General features: G+C 45.6%; 1 protein-coding gene across 1 annotated transcript; it reads left to right on the top strand.

Annotated features, from left to right (window-relative positions):
* Positions 1 to 196: 196 nt before the first annotated feature.
* On the top strand, positions 197 to 16,640 carry edrf1 (erythroid differentiation regulatory factor 1). Its single transcript, XM_035400867.1, has 25 exons — positions 197 to 728; positions 1,568 to 1,776; positions 1,994 to 2,060; positions 2,303 to 2,428; positions 2,714 to 2,838; positions 3,345 to 3,492; positions 3,646 to 3,747; positions 4,167 to 4,288; positions 4,768 to 4,879; positions 4,987 to 5,134; positions 5,586 to 5,697; positions 6,155 to 6,266; positions 6,494 to 6,769; positions 7,417 to 7,488; positions 8,183 to 8,330; positions 9,184 to 9,375; positions 9,738 to 9,938; positions 10,267 to 10,485; positions 11,125 to 11,351; positions 11,635 to 11,793; positions 12,128 to 12,277; positions 13,002 to 13,155; positions 13,527 to 13,642; positions 13,958 to 14,124; positions 15,527 to 16,640. The coding sequence occupies exons 1-25, from the start codon at positions 645 to 647 to the stop codon at positions 15,687 to 15,689; spliced, it is 3,711 nt and encodes a 1,236-aa protein (XP_035256758.1). The 5' UTR covers positions 197 to 644; the 3' UTR covers positions 15,690 to 16,640.
* Positions 16,641 to 20,073: the final 3,433 nt, after the last annotated feature.

Below are 20,073 nucleotides of genomic sequence, written 5' to 3'. Positions count from 1 at the left end.
TCTGGAATGCTCTGGATACTATTCGATTCGTCACTAGTAAACTGATCCAGGATCAGCTAAGTTCGCGCAATCGACTCGACAAAAACCACGAGAGAAAAATCTGAGGCTGATCTGGAGTCAGCAACCACAACATACCATCGAATACAAAGAACATTCTACATTTTCTGGAAGACAGGATGAAAAAACTAGTGACCTCATGTACATCCGGGTCGTAGCTAAACTTGTGCTTTTCTACGATGTGCTGTGCCTGTCGGTGGACATTATAGTGTGAAATTAGGTGTAAAGGCGAGGGTTAGGTATTATACATCAGACTCCATTTATTTAATCAGTGGATGAAAACCGGTCGTTAACTAACATTATCATAACTGGCCAGAGTGGGTGCAACCAGTTAGGTATTAGCAAACTACGAGCTAGTAAACGTGATTGATTTTTAAGCTCCCACCAGCCAGATAAGCTAGGCAACAAACAGTTTACAAATGGAGGCTAACGTATATGTAGTTACCGTTTAGCTCACTGCTTGCCACACAGACTCAGGACATCTGGATAAAAGCTAACCTGGCTACGCTACTTATTAGTTAGGCTAGCCATCCGCTAGGGAGCTAGCTAGCAAACTAATTTAACTCACTGCTGCTCTTTGGGAAAAAATGAGCGCAGAAGAAGATGGGACTCGGTGCCCCGTCTCTACAGTCCATGGAAACGAAGATGAATGTAGAGATGACAACAGACAGGTAACGTTACAGTCTGTGCCTAATGGTACAGTAATTGCATCTTATCTTTAACCGGGAGCTAAACCGATAGCTGGGTGGGTGGCCAGGATATAACAACATTTGCCCCATGGGTGACTAGGCTACATAGCTTGCTAGCTACATAACTTTGCTGTTTGTAACGTAGGTTGTTTCACTATAGCTAGGTAGTTAAGTTGTATTACGCTAATGCTTGCTGGTAACAGTATTGAGGACGGTGGCTAAAAGTTAACGTTAAGTTAGTGGCAGTTAGTTGGACGGGCTTCTCTAACCCCTGGTAACATGTTGTGTCTGGTTAGCTACCGTTAGCCTGCTGTTCTGCTGTCTCATAAGCAAATGCTCTGGCAATCGTTAGGAATTGTCAGATGGTTTACTGCTTAACTGGGTGGCGGACTGTTAGCTACGTATATATTTTATGTCACAAATCATAAACTTGTAAAAGACACGGTTCCTTAGGACTTGGTCGTTTTTATGCCTGTTTGTGCTTGCACTACACAGCTGATTCGGTAATTTCGCAGAAATTCCACACAATGTTGACGTTATGCTACAAAATGACTGCAAATGCTAGAGGCATCATACGCCAATGTGCAACATTTTTTTTTTACGAGAAAAAAGAATCACGGACAGTCCGTAACGGTAACGTTACAGCATGTGTTAATTTGAAACTCTTGAAAGGACACATGAAGCAGTGCTTTGGACTTGATCGATGCTTGCCATTGGGACGTGAATGCAAAATGAATGTAAAATTCAAGACAGAAATGTTAGTAAGTTTAATTTGTGCGTGTCATGCATGTCATTATATGTACCCCACTGTGTCAGTACAGCAGGACACAATGATATGTTTGGGCAACGAGATCAAGAGTCGGGCGGTGGTGAAATACTCTGCTGCCCCACCGCCCGCTACCTACGCCCTTCTGCAGGAGAAGACGGACCTGAAGTTGCCACCTGCCAACTGGCTTCGAGAGAGCGCCCAGCTGGGGGCGGCTGGCACAACTGTCCTGGGCTCCAGTAGCAAGAACAAACCCTTTTCCAGGTAAGCCTACTCCAGAGTAAATGTTATGGGTCTTTAGAACAGGTCAGTGGTCCAGAATGCATTCATATCTTCCTCATTTGTTCAGAATTGATTTAGCTATGTTGCTGGGCTGGGCCATTTCTTCTGTTTGAAATAGTAGTTAATTTTTTTTATCAATTTGTTGTTTAGTTTTCTGTTGCTGGTTATTGACAGTTTTTCTGTAAATGTTCTCTTGCAGTTTTGGAATGGCATATGATTTCATTGACTCCATAGGCAATGATGTGGATGTTGTATCTGACTCAGAGGTAGGTGCAACATATGTCCTAAACTCGTTATGTCTGGGAGTTATGATTCACACTTAACTATATCAAACTGGTGGTTGGTGACGTTTAACTGAGAGCCACAATGAATATGGGGTACCCTTCCTGATATGTGGAACATTCTGGAATATTCTGGCCAGTTACTTGTTAATCATGTTTCATTATTGCTGGACAAGCCTGTTTTAAAGAGTGTGAAAAACTAACACAAAGAACTGGACTTCTCTCAGAACATAAAGAAACTTCTGAAGATCCCGTATAGCAAGTCTCATGTCAGCATGGCTGTTCATCGTGTGGGGCGAACTCTCCTGCTGGATGAGCTGGACATCCAAGAGCTCTTCATGAGGTCATCCCAGGTATGGAAGAGGCATAAATGTTTGTATGTGTGTGTTCTTTTTGTGTAAATGATGTAAGAACAGGTACAGTGCTGCCTCGTTATAAATATGGAATGTAATAACAGTGTCTAAACATAGATGGGGCGATTGTGTCCAATTTGGCAGGAGCCAGAACTGCTGCTTAACTCAAAATTAGGAGTAACTGTTTCAGTTCTCTTGAATGTCTGGGGTCTAGGCTGTAAACGGTAAATTGTGCGTCTGTGACTTTAGTCATACGCAGTTTTCCTCTTTAATTGTAAATTACAGACAGGAGACTGGACGTGGTTAAAGGAATTTTATCAAAGGCTCGTTGATCAAAAATGGCAGAGGAAGAAGAAGAGCAAAGAGCACTGGTACCAGAAGGCCATTCTGTCCAAGTTCTTGTATTACAGGTGAGTTTGTCCTTCACAGGTGACACCGGTGACCTCCCTGCTTGAGAGTGCGGTGGATGACTCTGTCCACCTCTCCTCTGATCTTGCTGTATCTCAGAGACTGTTAACTAGGCCTTCTGGAACATTAGAACTTACATAGTGCCGAATCTTCTTAAGGTGTGTCTTGTTGGCAGCAATCACTGTTTTAAATGCAACCATAACTGAAAGCAATGCATATAAACAGCTTAAGGGCTGCTTTCCACTGCAGAGCATAATTCAGTAGAGCAGTGGAGCAGCAGAGGTGTTCATATATCCAGAAGATTCAGGGAAAATACAAGAGTTTATGAGGGTGAACCAGGGTACAATTTGAATGAAAAAACATGAGCTCAGAAATTCAGAAAATGGTAAATTAAGAATACTATTACATTGCAGGAGCCCCAGATGTCACATTCTGTACTGTCTGCACTATGCCCACTTCCCCCCGAACGTGATGGACTGCGTTGCCATGACGAATGTTGTCCTTTCAGCATTAACGGCGACGGGTCAGTGGAGCCCGTCCCATCGGACTCGGGCAACACCGACGAGGGAGAGGAGGAGTGCAGGGATGAAGAGTTTGGCCCCTCGTGGCCTGCCACCTTCACCAGCTCGCCGTCTGAGTCGGACGCCCCGAAAGAGGTACAGCGCCCCTTTCCCAGGATAGGCTTTTCAGAAAGGCCTCCTTTCCGACCCAGCCTTTCCCATCTGTCCTGCGCTCCTGTGGAGCCTCTTAGTCAAACTGTGTCGAATCTTTCCGCTTGGCGGTGCCAGTAATGGGTCGTTGCTTTTCAGGACGGCGTCTCCGTGGAACACAAGTACGCCCTGGGTCACGTGGCATCGGTTCCCAAAGAACAGAACCTCCCCACGCTATTTAATGAAGGGGAGAACAGTCAGGTACCATTCATACCCAGCCCTTTCCTACTCCATCACAAAGCAAAGCCCATTTGATTCCTACATGGATTAGGCTTTAGTGGGGGATGTTGGAAATTGTTTTAGAAATGCCATAATGGAATTTTTTTTACATCATACCGAAGAAGTAGTTCTAATGTGATCTATTTGACCTTACTTTCACTCTGATGTCTTCTGTACAGTTAATTCAGTATGAAGAATGTTTGGCATGACTAACCGCTGCCACTGTGCTTTACTTACACAAAAATGATAATATTTTGTTTAAATATAATGAATACTTATGGGAAGCGGTTGGATGTCATTTAGAAATGAGGGGTTGCGTTGCTTAGTGACATTTTGACGCTCAGCGGGCTGGTGAAGTAGACTGCAAAGACCTGACCTTGTGCCGTGTTGAAATGTGACAGGGCCTGAGGAACGACTTTGTGCGGAACATCCTGTGGACGTTCGAGGACATTCACATGCTGGTGGGGTCCAACATGCCCATCTTCGGCGGCGGCCGCTACCCCGCGGTCAGCCTCCGCCTCAGGTCAGCGCTCTCCACCTCAAAACCATCCTCATCGATCCGTGGGGCGGGGACCTACCGAAAATCAATGTGTGCGATGACAAGAGAGAGCCTGTATTTGATCAGAGTATTGTTTGCTTTTTTTTATGTTTCCTAGAGGCAAATTGACGTGCGAAATGAGCTTTAGCAGTGTGTTACGGTTGCACAAGAGAACTCTTCTACACCAGAAAGCTAATTATCTGACACATTACACCTGAGGTTTAATATATAGAATCCCAGTGACTGAGAGAGTTTCTCTGTCTTTATTGTGTTTTATGAAGTACAACAGTATATATTTCCCTGGGAAACTTTAAAGGTGATGTTTTTGTTGATTTATTTATCTCTGTCAAGGGCTGCTTTTGAAGATGATTGTTGTTGTCATTGTTGTATGGTAAAAATGAGTTTTTTTTAAATACCCTGCTGATACCTGCGCTGTTTAATGCAGCTTCTCTCTCCTCTCTCAGGGATAACAATAAGCCTATTAACATTCTGACGGGTATCGATTACTGGCTGGACAACCTGATGTGCAACGTGCCTGAACTTGTCATGTGTTTTCATGTCAACGGCATTGTGCAGGTAATTGAGTACTTTTTATTTTTTTTTAAACAAGTCTTCATACGTATTATAGGCTGTCATGACAACGATGTCTTTTCGATTGTCTTCTGTTTCGTGTCCCTCTGCAGAAATACGAGATGATCAAAACAGAAGACATCCCGGACCTGGAGAACTCCACATTCTCCACCAAGGTGGTAAAGGACATCGCTCAGAACATTCTGTCCTTCCTCAAGTCCAACTGCACCAGAGAAGGACACACCTACTGGCTCTTCAAAGGTACTGCAGGAGACAGAGCTCCGTGGTCATGTTGCAGCTAAGCTATATAATGCTCTCCAGATTTAAAGAGAAAATCCACTAGGAAAAAAAAACTGTTTTATGTACTGTGCCTGTAAAACTGCCGCTTTTCTTTCTAAATTTTATATTTCATAAAATATTTATTATATATCCATTATTGTATTATTTTGAATAAAATAACCCATTATGAAGGCTATACTTGTTTTAATGATGGTAAAGTTAATTGAACTGATTGAGTCATGTTGAAAAAAGCTGTGTATTAATATTGTGTGTAAGAGTTTTACAGTAAAGACATTGTGAGTATGAGATATGTAAAACAAAGCATGTGCATGTGGTGGTAGGGTAAAGCTCTGCGAGTGTTAGTTTTATTTATAGCTTTCTTCAAGCGTCAGTTCCACCTGTTCTAAATCTCGTGTTTGACTTGTTTCCCCAGCCAGTGGAAGCGACATCGTGAAGCTGTATGACCTCACCACTCTGTGCGAGGAGGCCACAGAAGAGAAATGCCAGAACCCTTTCACCCTTCCTGTCGCTGTGCTGCTCTACAAGTGCGTACAAGGCCTGTCCGTGACACATCTGCTGAGTGAATACTGAGAATGTGCTCTGGGCACATGCTGTAATGGCACAGTCTGCCCACTGGGGGGCAATAAACCACACAGGTCTAATCTGAGGCGAAACAAACGTTCTGGTTTTGTATGGGATTCTGACCGGCCACCATTAATCAGGCCACTGTCAAGCAGGAGCATTCAGAAATCCTGTATGAATATTCATGAGCAGGCGGTCTTGCCAGTTATTTGGGCTGTCAGTGAGTGGGAGGCTATTGTGCACATACAAAGATAAAATGCAATCACTCTGAATATAATGTGGCGTCACTGTTTGTGTGTTTTTGTGTAATCAGCGACATTCATCGATATAGGAACAGAGATGTAAACGTGGGGCACAAGGAGTTGAGCTCTCTTCTGTTTCCGAGGCTGTGGTGGAGTGACTGTAAGTGTTGTTCCGTAGAGTGGCCAGCAACATGATGATGAAGAAGAGCCAGAACAGGAAGCATTACGGCACCATCAGGACTCTGCTGCTGAACTGTGTGAAGCTGCTGGACCAGGAGAGGCACCCTCAGGTACAGCATGTCACTGCACCTGTTACACCTGACACTTATGATGATGAGTTTATCAGTAATCACTCTTTTGATTGGCTTGTGTATCTAATTGGCTAGTTAGTGGGGACTATGCCTCTGATTGGCTTGCCAGCGAGGCTCTTTAGTTTGATTGGCTTATTAGTGAGGACTGCTCCTCTGATTGGCTTGTTAGTAAAGACTGTTCCTATGATTGGCTTGTCCGTCTCCAGATCATTGCCTCTGCGAATTACATGCTGTCGGAGCTGTTCCAGCTGGACGAGAGGCCAGACGAGGACGGGAGCGGCTCGCTCCGCGCCGGCGGCTCCGAGGACAGCTACAGCGAGGAGGAGGAAGACGAGGACGAAGAGCTGCCGGTGGACAGCGACGAGAACGGCTCGTACAGCACGGGCTCCGACCCGCCGGGCGACAGCAAAGCCGTGGCCGTCATCAAGTCTGTGGGGGAGCTGTCCGTCCCAGAGAAGTACAAGTCCACACACCAGATCAGAGTGAGTGTCTGTGCAGTCCTCCATACAGGGGGGTGGAGCTATATTCAGATCAGAGGGCTCTGTCCTGGGCTTTACTTCAAATGGATTTGATCCCAACTCAAGGTCTCCCTTCTCCATATTGGCCACATACTCACCATGGCATGCGGATGGTTATGTCGCAGATGTTGCGTAGCAACAGTATGTCTATATAAAGTCGGCTCGGTTTTCTTGAAAATGAACTCCTTAAACGCAAACCACATATCCGGAGAATATCGCTGCTGATCCAGGACCAGTTTCTAAGGGCATAAATCACACAAAACGTATTGATCTTCCGTGAGATGGGCAGTATTGTAAGCTTAATGGCAGTAATTAATTACTTAGTGGGCATTCTTATCTGTGGAAAGCAGCAACGCGTAAAGATTTACACCTGTGAGCCTTTCATCCAGCCTGGCCTTTGCTGGTTTCTGTTCGGGGTACAGCAGTTGCTCATGGGTGCAAAATCAATTTCCCATTGCGGGATTTCAGGCCATTACTTTAACTATAGCACCACATGAGACAGGAGTACTCTGCTGTGTCTGTTCAGTCTCTGTAGTTATGCCATTTTTCACCGCAGAGATTTGTTGTGTGACGATACGGCTGTAAAAGTGCTCTTGTGTGTCCCCCTCCAGCCCAACTACGCTTTCCCGGTCTCCCACGATACGGAGGAGCGCTGTCGCCACGTGCTGAGCTACGTGTTAAAGGTGAGCTGGAGGGTGTCAGAGCGCTGAGCAGTGTCTGCCCATAGAGCTGAGCAGTGTCTGCCCAGAGACCTGAGCAGTGTCTGCCAATAGAGCTGAGCAGTGTCTGCCCAGAGAGTTGAGCAGTGTCTGCCCAGAGAGCTGAGCAGTGTCTGCCCATAGAGCTGAGCAGTGTCTGCCCAGAGAGCTGAGCAGTGTCTGCCCAGAGAGCTGAGCAGTGTCTGCCCATAGAGCTGAGCAGTGTCTGCCCAGAGAGCTGAGCAGTGTCTGCCCAGAGCGCTGAGCAGTGTCTGCCCATAGAGCTGAGCAGTGTCTGCCCAGAGAGCTGAGCAGTGTCTGCCCAGAGAGCTGAGCAGTGTCTGCCCATAGAGCTGATAGAGCATAGAGCCCCCCCTGTTCGACGAAAAAGAACGGCATTCGTGTTTCACTCTGTACAGCCCTTCTCCCACCTCCTGTTCAAATGATTTAGAGAGCTTGCCTTAATGTGAAGTGAGAAGGAGCAAAGGATTAATTTGAGGGCTTGCCCTACGTAATAAAGACACATTACCATCTGTATCTTTGTTTTAAGTGGCTTTGACTTTCAGGTGGGTTGTGCAGTAACCCCCTAACATGATAGCGAAGTTTGTTTGTCAGTAGCGTGTTGTGACCAGCGCGCGGCCGTGGTCGTGGGCTCTGATTCGCTGGCTGCCGTTGGCAGGGCCTGAAAGCGGTGGACAGCAGCATTAAGAAGGAGAGCGACCTGCCGGCGGCCGACCCCAACACCCCCATCCCCCTCAAGTACGAGGAGGGGAGCCCCAGCGCGGGCCCCAGCGCAGTGGAGGAGATCGCACCCCTCCTGGACAGAGGTGAGCCTCGTGCCCGACTCCCCCGCCCACCTGCTGCCAATCAAGCTGCCGTCCATCTCTCGTTATGTATGCAGGTTCCTTTGGCAGCCCCTGAGGTTCCCCCGAGTGAAAGTAAATAAATAAATAAAATCCAGGACTTCAAAATTCATTAAAATGTTTTACAGAGGTGCTGGACTTTTTTGATGAGATTTTGGTGTTCATCTAAAAAAAGCTCCATATCCATTTCTTGGGTAAATTATGCTGTTAATGACCTGTTCTGGGACAGAAGCTACATTCTGTTAGAATGCGGTTTGAGTAGAAAATGAGGACATTGGGACAGCGTTCATTTTCAGCGATAATGAGGTGGTTTCAGTCTTGCTTTCCTGATGGACTACAGCACTTGAGATATTGCCCATTGTGCAGTTTGTGCAGGGATTCATGAGACCTTGAGTAGCAGTGAGTTCCATTACAATTCAGGTTTGCTCATGTATAAAGTATTAATGCAGTAACAATATGGAGGTCAGAAGTTTTTGAAATGCATTGTAAAAGCAGAGGTTTCAGCAATGCTTGTGGATGTAAGGTGTTCATTTTGACCCTTTATTTTCTTAGTTCTTGGAACTATGTAAAAATACTGCAAAATGTTGACCTTCTTCTGGAAAAAAATAAGTAAATTGAAAATTCTTTGAACATTGTGTGCATTTTTCTGGTCATGAAGTGAATTTCAATTAATTTCATGAACTGACTGAGCTGAAATGGAGTTGACCCCAACCCTGAAAGAACTAGATTATGGCATAGGTAAGCATGCAGAACCCTGCGTTCTCTTTTTTCCTTCCTTGTTCTCCTCTGGGACCCCACCCTCTCCCCGGGGGTGCAGTCGGACCCTGTCACGAGGACTTGAAGCACCCAACGCGCTCGGGCATGATCCCGGGCTCCTGGCAGTACAGGATGAAGCTGCAGCTGGTCCTCAAGGCGTCCAAAGCCTACTACGTGCTGTCGGACGCCGCGACCAACCTGCTGAAGTACGGCCGGGCCCTGCGCTACATAAAACTGGCCCTGCAATGCCACGGTCAGTCTCCCTGGAGTACGCCAGGTCTGCTTGTAGGCTGGAATTAGGGAGGGGGTACTGAAGACCTGCCTGTCCCCTCCCTGTCTCTGAGCATTATAGCCCCATGTCTTTTCTGTTCATTCAGTTTAACCAGATAAGTAACGGTAAACTTCAGACAATGGTAATCTGGGATTTTTGGTCGATGTTACCATGTAACGGCCTGTGGTTTTAGCAGTTGTCTGTATTGACTCTGCTCTTATGGTCTTTACCCCTGTGAGTCACGGCTTGTGGTTTTAGCAGTTGTCTGTATTGACTCTGCTCTTATGGTCTTTACCCCTGTGAGTCACGGCCTGTGGTTTTAGCGGTTGTCTCCTCCCCCGCAGACGCATACTGCTCTGTGTGCAGCAGCCTGCACCCTGAGGTGCTGCTCTTCCACAGCCAGTGCCTGTCCCTCTGCGGGGACATCCAGCTCATGCTGGCCCAGAACGCCAGCAACCGGGCTGCCTACCTGGAGGAGTACAGCTACCAGACCAAGGAGGACCAGGAGATCCTGCACAGCCTGCACCGTGAATGCAGCTGCCAGGGTGAGGCGCTGTTCGCTGCTCATGGCTCTGAATCATCGCTCACTGGTCTTGTTGGTTCAAAGTTCTGAGTTCTGTCTGCTTCAGAGTTTTGTCTTACAGTTTATGGTTTTCTCTCACAGGTCATGTGTCTGTTTGGTTTAAAGTTTGGTTTTGTAGTTTACAGTTTGGTTCATGGTTTAATTTCTTACATCAGTTTTAAAAACAGAATTGAGAAGTTAATTTACCATTTAGCATAGTATCTTTGTGGACTTTAAATGCAAGTTATCTGTGGTTGAGATGTGTGTTGCCAGGATACAGGTGATTGAGTGCACTGTGCTTAATTGTCCAGCCTTTAACCTGGTCACTGACCTGTCCATGGATGCGGAGTACCAGCTGTTCGTGAGCTCCAAGTGCTACGAGGCGGGGCACGAGCTGCTGACCTCGGGCGACCTGAAGGACCACAGCCCCGACCAGCTGGCTCAGCTGCTCAAGAGGCTGGGAAACATCCGGAACGAGATGGGCGTGTTCTACATGAACCAGGCCGCCGCCCTGCAGACCGAGAAGGAAGGTGAGCCGAGGGGATTACTGGATTATGGATCAGGGAAGTGTGTGAGGTGGGCCCTGGAATGGGTCTGTAGTCCACTAGGCTATACTAGCATGTGTATTGGAAGGGTTCCTGAATGGTACTAAATTTCTCATTTGGGTCCCCGCCATTAAAAAGTAGTTCTAATTTGTGTCCTGATATTAAAAAGCTTAAGGACCTGTGCTGTAAGCATTGCCGTGGAAATAAATCACTTTGTGTTTTCCAGGATCACATGGTAAGGCACTCTTGATTACATACAGCATGGAGAGATAAACACAGTACATCAGTTTAGTGCTGCTCTGAAGAAAGGCAACAAGCTTTCTGGTTATATACTGTGTGAGTGTTTCAACCTTGTGTATGATTGCATTATTGATGGGTTCAGTCACATACACACTCTTGTACGTCCTGCTGACCCAGCTCTGTGCAAAACATCTTTCCGGCAACAACTTTATCTTACTGCTGACAAACGAATAAACACACTTACATGTGTTTGCTTAAAAACGATCCCTTGAGCGTGCAGCGCTCTGTACACCAGGTTTGGGGGGGGGGGGGGGGGGGGGGGGGGGGGTGGGTGCGGCTGGCGTTCCGCGTCTCTGAGCGTCTGAACGGCGGCTCTCCTCACAGAGAAGAAGACGGTGTCGGTGGCCGAGCAGGAGATGTGGAAGAAGAGCTTCTCGTGCTTCGAGAAGGGCGTGAGGGACTTTGAGGCGATCGGGGACGGGGCCAACACGGCGCTGCTCCTGTGCAACACGGGCAGGCTGATGCGCATCTGCGCGCAGGGCCACTGCGCAGTCTCCGCCGACCTCAGCAGGGGCGAGTTCTCCCCAGAGGAGGCGCTCTACTACAACAAGGTACAAGAAGCGCTGCAGAAACCGCTCCGCTTCTCTGTTAATGAGTGTTACATTAAACTACAGAATGAGCTTTTGAATTGATTTTTTAAAAAGTTTTATCGGTCCGGTTAGGGTCAGTTTAGGATATTATTGCAAATTTGTTTAATTAAAAAATCATCATAGAAAAATATGAGGTGTTTTCCATTAATAAATTGACTTCCGGTTATTTTCATGAATTAAAGTGGAATTGGCCCCAGTCCTGCGATGGTTTCTTTTCTGATGGTGGGTGTGTCTCGTTCTCCAGGCGATCGAATACTACCTGAAGGCCGTGAAGTCCCTGGGGAGCAGAGAGAGCCACCCTGCTGTGTGGGACTCGGTGAACTGGGAGCTCTCCACCACCTACTTCACCCTGGCCACCCTGCAGCAGGACTACGCCCCTCTCTCCAGGAAGGCCCAGGAACAGGTGGGAGTCCACGTCCTGCCCAGACTGTCCGTCATCGTTGGGGATGGGAAAATGAGGCTTAATGAAACCAGAGTGGGCAGAGCTACCATATGCTATCTGTGACTTGCTGAATTTTAACCAATCATTGTATTTTCTGAGTTCCAAAAATACTTATTCAGACAACTGATTGACAACTCATTGTAGCTCATCCATTGTGGGGTTCAGAAAATCTCATCTGTCCCATAAAACCAAAATACAAACACATTTGGATAAAATGCATAATACATGTCCATATGCCCGTATGCTACATGCTGTGGGTGATATGGTTTAAAGGGTGCCTTGTCTGTGTTGGCAGATTGAAAGGGAGGTGACAGAGGCCATGATGAAATCGCTCAAGTACTGTGACCTGCATACGGAATCGGCCCGCCAGCCCCTGTACCAGTACAGAGCGGCCACCATACACCACCGCCTGGCCTCCATGTACCACAGCTGCTTCCGAAATCAGGTACGCCCCGCTACCGCCATTAAACTAAACTAAGTGTATGAGGTTGTATAAACGCACTGTGTCTCTCAGGTGGGAGATGAGAACTGTAGTATATTAGGTACATGAGGCAGTATAAACATGCTGTGTCTCAGGTGGGAGAGGAGCAGTGTGGTTTATTGGTATAGTAGGTATATGAGGTTGTATAAACGCGCTGTGTCTTTGAGGTGGGAGATGGGCAGTGTGGTACAATAGGTATATGAGGATATATAAACATGCTGTCTCTCTCAGGTGGGAGATGAGCAGTGTGGTTTATTGGTATAGTAGGTATATGAGGTTGTATAAACGTGCTGTGTCTTTGAGGTGGTAGATGGGCAGTGTGGTACAGTAGGTATAGTAGTAATATGAGGAGGTATAAACGCACTGTGTCTCTCAGGTGGCAGATGAGCGGTGTGGTGTAGTAGGTATATGAGGTTGTATAAACATGCTGTGTCTCAGGTTGGAGAGGAGCGGTGGGGTATATTAGGTATATGAGGCAGTATAAACATGCTGTCTCTCAGGTGGGAGATGAGCAGTGTGGTATAGTAGGTATATGAGGCAGTATAAACATGCTGTGTCTCAGGTGGGAGAGGAGCGGTGGGGTATATTGGGTATATGAGGCAGTATAAACATGCTGTCTCTCAGGTAGGAGATGAGCAGTGTGGTACAGTAGGTATATGAGGTTGTATAAATGCACTGTCTCTCTCAGGTGGGAGATGAGCACCTGAGGAAGCAGCACCGCAGCCTGGCTGAGCTGCATTACTGCAAGGCCGTGCGCCTCTTCCTCAGCCTGAAGGACGCGCCCTGTGAGCTGCTGCGCACTCAGCTGGAGAGGGTGGCCTTCGCCGAGTTCCAGATGTCAGGTCCGTGCCGTCCGTCTGTCTGTCTGCCTGCCTGCATGCCGTCACTGATTCAACCACCAATACAGATGCTGATACAGCCACCGACGCAGCTAGTGACACAGCTGCTGACGCAGCTCTCTGACACAGGCACTGACACATCTGCTGACACTGCCACTGACGCAGCTAGTGACACAGCTGCTGACGCAGCCGCTGATACAGCGGCTGACGCAGTCGCTGACATTGACACAGCCACTGATACATTGCCGATATATCCGTGAGCGAAGGCTCTCATGCTGAATTGCTTCAGTAAATACACGGCTGGATAAGTGGAAGCTGTGTGCGTGGCTCGGGGTGAGAGAGCTGCTAAAGACCTGAGGTGTGAACGTGTGCAGGGCAGAACAGCAGCGCGGCCAAGCTGAAGACCCTGTCTGGAGCCCTGGAGATCATGACCGAGACGCGCCACGCCTTCCGGCTCATCCACACCGAGCTACTCGCGGACCAGGCAGAGGTACGCAACAGCACCTCCTGTGGGCACATCCAGAAACAAGCCAGGGCTGCATCTCTGGGGGTGGGGTCGTTTGTGTTTCTCTTCAGCCAATTCAGGAAGTTTCTTCACATTCTTTCAATTAATATTTGAACACTATGTTCAATTGATTTGATAATTTTTTATTGCCAGATGAGTGGCTTATTTTTGTACTGTGGGGACAGCATTTTTCTTTTTTCTGAGCATTTTTAAACTTTCAAATGGAATTTCCTGAATTAACAGGAAATGAAACGTAATTTGAAATTGCATCCGGTTTGTCGCTTCCTCTCGCCTCTGCAGGCCGACGCCCCCGGCGCCGTGGAGACCTCGACCGCGTCGGACGGCTCCGCCTCCTCCGGCCTCAGCACGCAGGAAGTGCTGAAGCTGGTCGGGGTGTTTGAGCCCAGCATCTCCTTCCTGCTGCTCCACCTGGTCAAGCTGCTCTCCACCGGCAAACGCAAACCCAGGTGCGGTCCTGTGCGGTCCGACCGCCCCCCTCCGCCGCACGCGCCTGTGCTTACGACCTGTGCTGGAGCTCAGAGCAGGATGTGCACGTGACATCACTTCCCTGTGGCAGCAGACATACTGATTTGCTTGATTCTCATTACATCGTGTGATGGTAGGATAGGCTGTTTTAAAAGGCCAGCGGGTGCTGGGATGACTAGCAAAAATCATTGCGTATAAATGAATGAAAGCTATAGTGATACTATACAGTGTTCTTGTCAGACCACACTTAAGAGTACAGTGTACAGATCCGGGCACTGCTCTTAAAGAAAGTTTCAGTAGTTCTTGGAAGTGTCACAGAAAGGGACTTGGATTCCGGCCTTGGCGCAGTGCTGGATACTCTTAGATGAGCTGAATGACCTGTTTCTCGTCTTGCCTTCCTGTGTTGTTTTGGGTCTGTGGGGAGTCGGCTATTTGCTCATGTCTGCCGGTGGCTACGCATCAGGAGGAAGTGGTAATCAAAGCGTGTTGAGGGCCCATCGCTCGATTCTCTTTAACATCCCCGCGTCCTTTTACCCAGAGGGCTCTGGGCTTCGCTGCCGTTCCCGCAGACAGACTCGCTGCGATTAGTCACGTCTTTGTGCGCTAAAGAGCCGCGGTTTCATCGCAGCTTCCCGCAGCGCCCTTGCGCGCGGTAGTTTCCACGGCGATAATGACCGGCATTGCGACTCTCACGCAGAGGAGGTAAATGGGACGGGTTAAATGCATGCTGGGAGATGATTGATTTAAGCTGTAACGTTAATGGCAGCTCAGAACGTGACTTTGAGGGCGTGGGGCTGCCTGAAACTGAGTTTGTGTCTGAGGTAGTGCAGCGCGTTATAAAATGGTACATCCGATAAACGTCAGTCCTGCCCAGTGGAGACAGTGTGGTCCTGCCACACACCTGTTTTAGAATGAGGCGGTGCCTGCAGAAATCACAGGTATATATGTTAGAGTTCATTCTCAGGTAGGACACTGCTGCTGTACCCTTCAGCCTGGTAACCAGAGCTGCTTCAGAAAAAGTCCAGCTGTACACATGGATTGTCTGGACAGAATGCAGTCTGTGTAAGCCACTCGGGGTAGGAGGAAGCAAAGGCATACAAAATTCTGTTGTGTTCGGTAATCAATAAAATCAGCGTTTATAATGTTTTAATACACATTTAACGCATTGGGAAACATGTTCCATCGTTTCATTCATTTTCATCAAACGGACAGTTGAACTCTTTTCAACTCTTTTTCTCAAAAACAGTTTGGTGACAATTATGATTTAAATGAGTATATCTCACTGAAAATTTGTATTTGTAAAATTTGCTGTGTGTGTATTGTGAGTAAAATCAGCCAGTGTGTATACGAGTCAAATTGGTCTTTGTGTTTGTGCTCTAACAGTGTGAAGGAGGAAGAGGCAGTGAAGCTGTACAAGCAGGTCTACTCCAAGCTGCTGCGCGCTGACAAGGCCGCCCCTCTCCTCCAGCGGGTGGCGCTGTGCTTGGAGCTGCTGGATCAGCTGGCGCCCCAGGTAGAAAGCTCGGACAGTAGAGCGTCGCCATGACAACACCTGCTTCAGGTCTCACTCACCAGACAGGTTGACATACATGACACACACACAAAGGCGCAGTGGATGGCACTGTTGCCTCGCTAGAAGGAGGTTCCGGGTTCAAGTCCCAGCCGGCCTGGATCCTTCCTGCGTGGAGTTTGCACGCTCTCCCCATGCTCGCGTGAATTTCCTCCTGGTACTCCGGTTTCCTCCCACAATTTAAAGACGTGTAGCTTAGGGACTATGCAGGACGTGATTGAGAAATTAGAGTCTCTCGGTTAAGTAAAGGTGTACTGTAAACGTGCGTATACGCACACAAACGTGCATACACCCATATGGACATGAAAACATGCACAAGCACACACATACATGCATGCTCTTGAACACACATGCCTACAAGCTCAAAAGAATGTGAATATTAAAAAAAAAATTTATTCTGCCAGCTGTGCCTTGCCAACTGTGGCTGTCCGTCATTTTAGGACAACTTTCTTAGTGTTACACCTTCTATACTTTTTTAAAACTTCTTATATGATTGTCCTTTCCCAGTCCACATTTTTATAAATGGACAGGTGAGCGTGCAAACCACCCTTGAGTGTTTTCCTAAGTGGAGTAATTAATGAACTGCATTGAATGTGTTTCTGACTACACTGATGAATTACTATATTTGTTAATAATAAGGACTTGCAATGCAAGATATTTGTGTTACCCTCACAGCTACTGTTTATGAAAAACAAGGTTTGAAAATTTAAGCATAATGTTTAAAAATGTGGAAATAATTTTTGTATGATGACATAATTGTGCAATACACAGACAACGTTCGGTGGAACTTGTTTGAAGGGATAGTTTGCCCAGGCGTTACTATCATGGGGTTTGAGTGTGACTTGCTTTGGCTCTTTGACTTAAAATAAAGGCTTTAATGCTGTTTTGAGTTGTCAGAAATGTTAAATAAATGTGCTCTTCACTTTATTATTCTAAACTATTTACACTTTATTATTTAAATTATCTCAAACAATAAAGAAAAAGTTTATATGGCGTGCGATCCCAAAAAAAGGCCACTGGCCTCAATGGATGTACAGGTGTACAGGTAGGAGAAAGAGCGAGGAGAGAGTCAGGACACAGGACGCGTTATTTTCGGGGTCTCTGCTGGACACGCCCGTCATAAGTCTAGTTTCCTGTATGGTCCTGGTATACCTTGCTGCTGAGGGTCTGGCTCCTCCCCCTTTTTCCTTTATAAGGCACAGAGCTGCCATGGTCCAGGATCTGTTGATCCAAATCAGTGGCAGCTAGGTGACTATCCTAAAGTGGCAGCTCAGATGATGGGCGAGGAACAACAACTTCATTGTTTCGGTGAGGAATGAGTCACTGAATGAGTCGCTTTTAATCAATGGAGTTAAATAGTCACCAGGAGCGTCACTCCCAAGCAATAACAGCTGTCTTAAAATCTGCAGATATTCTTAGGACAGAGTCATAGCTGAGGGCATGCTGCTGTTAAAGTTGCACATGAACGTTCAGCTGCTTTGATAATCAGAGGAAACGTGCTGAGCTCATTTCCCTGGCAAACACAGCACAAGAACCTTTTCAGACTTTCTCTTTTGTGCTTGTCCCCGTGGCTAAGATAATAAATGCTGCATTTTAGAGTTTAGCTAAATGAGTTGTGCTCTCATTTCACCTGCATGGTAATCACTGTAAAGTCTTAATGGTTATTCAGGAGAATTTTTTATTTTTTTTTAATGCTGTGCAACTTTGAATAATGTTTATTTAAATTTGGAATCCAAATGAGCCTTGTTGCTATGATACACAAGGGAAATGCCAATGTCCCTTTGCACAACAAAGACATTTTTTATGTATAACACTTAATAAGAACAAACTTTGCCCTGTGGGTATGAGATTATAAAAATGCACTTATGATGGAAAAACTCTTGCTCGTGCCCTGCTCTGTATGATATAGCTCTTGGATCAAATTTGCACTGACAAAAACACATTTTTGTTTGCATTTTAAAGCTGACAGTCCTTTGAACTTCATATTCATCAGCACTTTGTGATTAATTATTTATTGATTTTCTCCATTGGAAGCAGAAAGTACACTGGCAGAGCATCTTAAGTAACCACTGCAAGCAGTAAGATGGTCAGTATTCATCAGGCTTTTTACTTTTTACAAAGGCTTTGCTGTGCTTCAGACAGCTATAATACCTATTCTACACTAAAGCCAAAGCGTCTCATCCATGTGATGTGATGTAATGTATTGTTTAGGTTCATTAATCTAAAGTTCCTCCATGATAGCTTGGACAACTTTGCAATGACACTTTGCCCATTGCTACAGCACATGTGCTATATTTTCTGAAGTTAGGAGTGTCAAACTGGGTTGTATCTTAATGCACTGAATATATGGAGACCTGGGTCAAATACAAATACGTATTTGTAGTTGTATTTGAAAATGTAATTAAATACTCATTTATGTATTTTCATATACATTTACACATTAAATAATTTGTATTAAATAATGTATATTTTAATGGAAAACCAAACATTTTTTCAAATCGTATTTAGGGCCTTTTAAGAATACATTGAAATACAAATACAATTTTAAAATATTTTGAAATATTTCAGTGAAAGACAACATAAATTAAGAAATCACTGTCTGCCATTCACCAGCATTAGACAGTGGAGCTGAGGTTATTTTGATAAATGTTTCCCACATTTTCCAAACTGATGGATAGGATTAAATATTATCCTTTATTATAATTTTATTCTGTCAAGTTTTTGTTGCGGTAGCAAGCTTATTGCCATGCTTATTAGCAGCTAAGAGTCTGAGAGCTTCTTTGTTGAAGGCAATTTTAAGGGATGTTTTTCTATCACCTGTACTTATATTCATGTTCTCCTTATATTTGTTTATAAAACACGGTTTTTCTAGCACTTCTCTGAATATGCCCTAGGGACCACAGTAGGACTAGAAATCCTGCTGCCCCTCCAGGTAATGTTTCTCTCCACACAAATGCTACCACAGTACAGCAGTCAGAGTACCTGTAAATATTTTTAAATGATCAGTGTCATTTTAAAATGAGTAACAATGCCCTTTATATTTGAATTGGATTACTAATGTGCTCATGTTATGAATTATTCATAACAAACTGTCAATGCTTTCCCCACTCATTCATTATAGAAGTACATTTTTATGAAATTATTCTGAAGGAGCATCTTTCCTTCAATATTCAAAATAGTTAGAGAGAAAAATAATGAAAGGCTACAAGACTTTAATAATAACACGGATATGGAGCAGGGGTATAAAAATATCTTGCGCAGGAGGTTTATTGTCAAGGCGACAAACTGGAAGTGTTAGATGGCTTACACAATCATACACCAAGCTGTGAATTATGATGAGAAGAAGCACAACGAACACCTGACACAAACTGTATTGGTGAGTGGAACACTACCTGTCGTCTCAGAGCCAAGCAGAAACAGTGTGGTACAAGCGGTACTGTAACGGCTTTAATTTGCAGGTATATACATCCATATATATAGTTGGGTGAACTGTGTAGTAACTGCAACCCTTTTTATACATAGTCCCCCCCCCGTTTTGGGGAACAAACAGTAGTTGGACAGTTGGCTGCTCGGTTGTTTCTTGGCCAGCTGTGTGTTGTTGCATCATTAGTTCCTGCACAGGAAAGTTAAAAAAAGGTCTAGAGGTGATTCTGGGTGTGGTATTTGCATTTGGAGTTTGTTACTGTTGTCTCTCAACATGAGGACCAAGGAAGTGTGAATGCCAATTAAGCAGGCCATCATGGGGTGTAAAAATCTGAATAAATTCATTGGAGACATAGCCAAAACATTGAATGTGTCAAAATCAATGGTTTGGTATGTTGATGAGAAGCAAGAACGCACCTGTGAGCTCAGTAATAGCGAATAACCTGGTAGACCACAGAAGACCCCTGTAGTGGATGACAGAGGGATGCATTCAGTTGAGAAGAAAAACCCCCTTTTAACCGTCAGACAGATCAAGAACGCTCTCCATGATGTTGGCCTAGACTGAAATAAAGAGAAAACTACATCAGCACAACCTTGGAGGGTTCACTGCAAGATACCTCAAGAACAATGCTAAGAAGTTTGCTAAAAGAAAGTACCTGAAAAATGCAAAAAAAGTTATAAAAGTTCAGGAAAAAAGCATCTCTTTTCATGATTAAAACCCCATGCTTCATAATCTAAGCATGTGGCGGGTCTCACATTACCACTGGAAATGTGTTTCCTTGATTTACTTCAGTATGTGCAGAAAAAACCTGCGTACGCACATTATAGTGATCATCAGTTATGCAGTGAAGTGGATTCTACAGTTCACATATAGACTCCATAACACAACCCATTAGAATTGTGTGGGTGGATGGAATCATGCTATCATGAATGGGTA

This window comes from Anguilla anguilla, chromosome 18 (assembly GCF_013347855.1).
Source record: "Anguilla anguilla isolate fAngAng1 chromosome 18, fAngAng1.pri, whole genome shotgun sequence".
Taxonomy (NCBI): domain Eukaryota; kingdom Metazoa; phylum Chordata; class Actinopteri; order Anguilliformes; family Anguillidae; genus Anguilla; species Anguilla anguilla.
The sequence above is the reverse complement of the archived record's forward strand: the minus strand, read 5'-3'. Positions and strand labels throughout refer to the sequence as shown.

Bases quoted from the DNA above. Each gene is read 5' to 3' on its own strand.
- edrf1 (XM_035400867.1), top strand. From the start codon at position 645: ATGAGCGCAGAAGAAGATGGGACTCGGTGCCCCGTCTCTACAGTCCAT. The intron at 1,777-1,993 runs GTAAGCCTACTC...GTTCTCTTGCAG, and splicing joins AAGAACAAACCCTTTTCCAG to TTTTGGAATGGCATATGATT. The intron at 2,061-2,302 runs GTAGGTGCAACA...GACTTCTCTCAG, and splicing joins ATGTTGTATCTGACTCAGAG to AACATAAAGAAACTTCTGAA.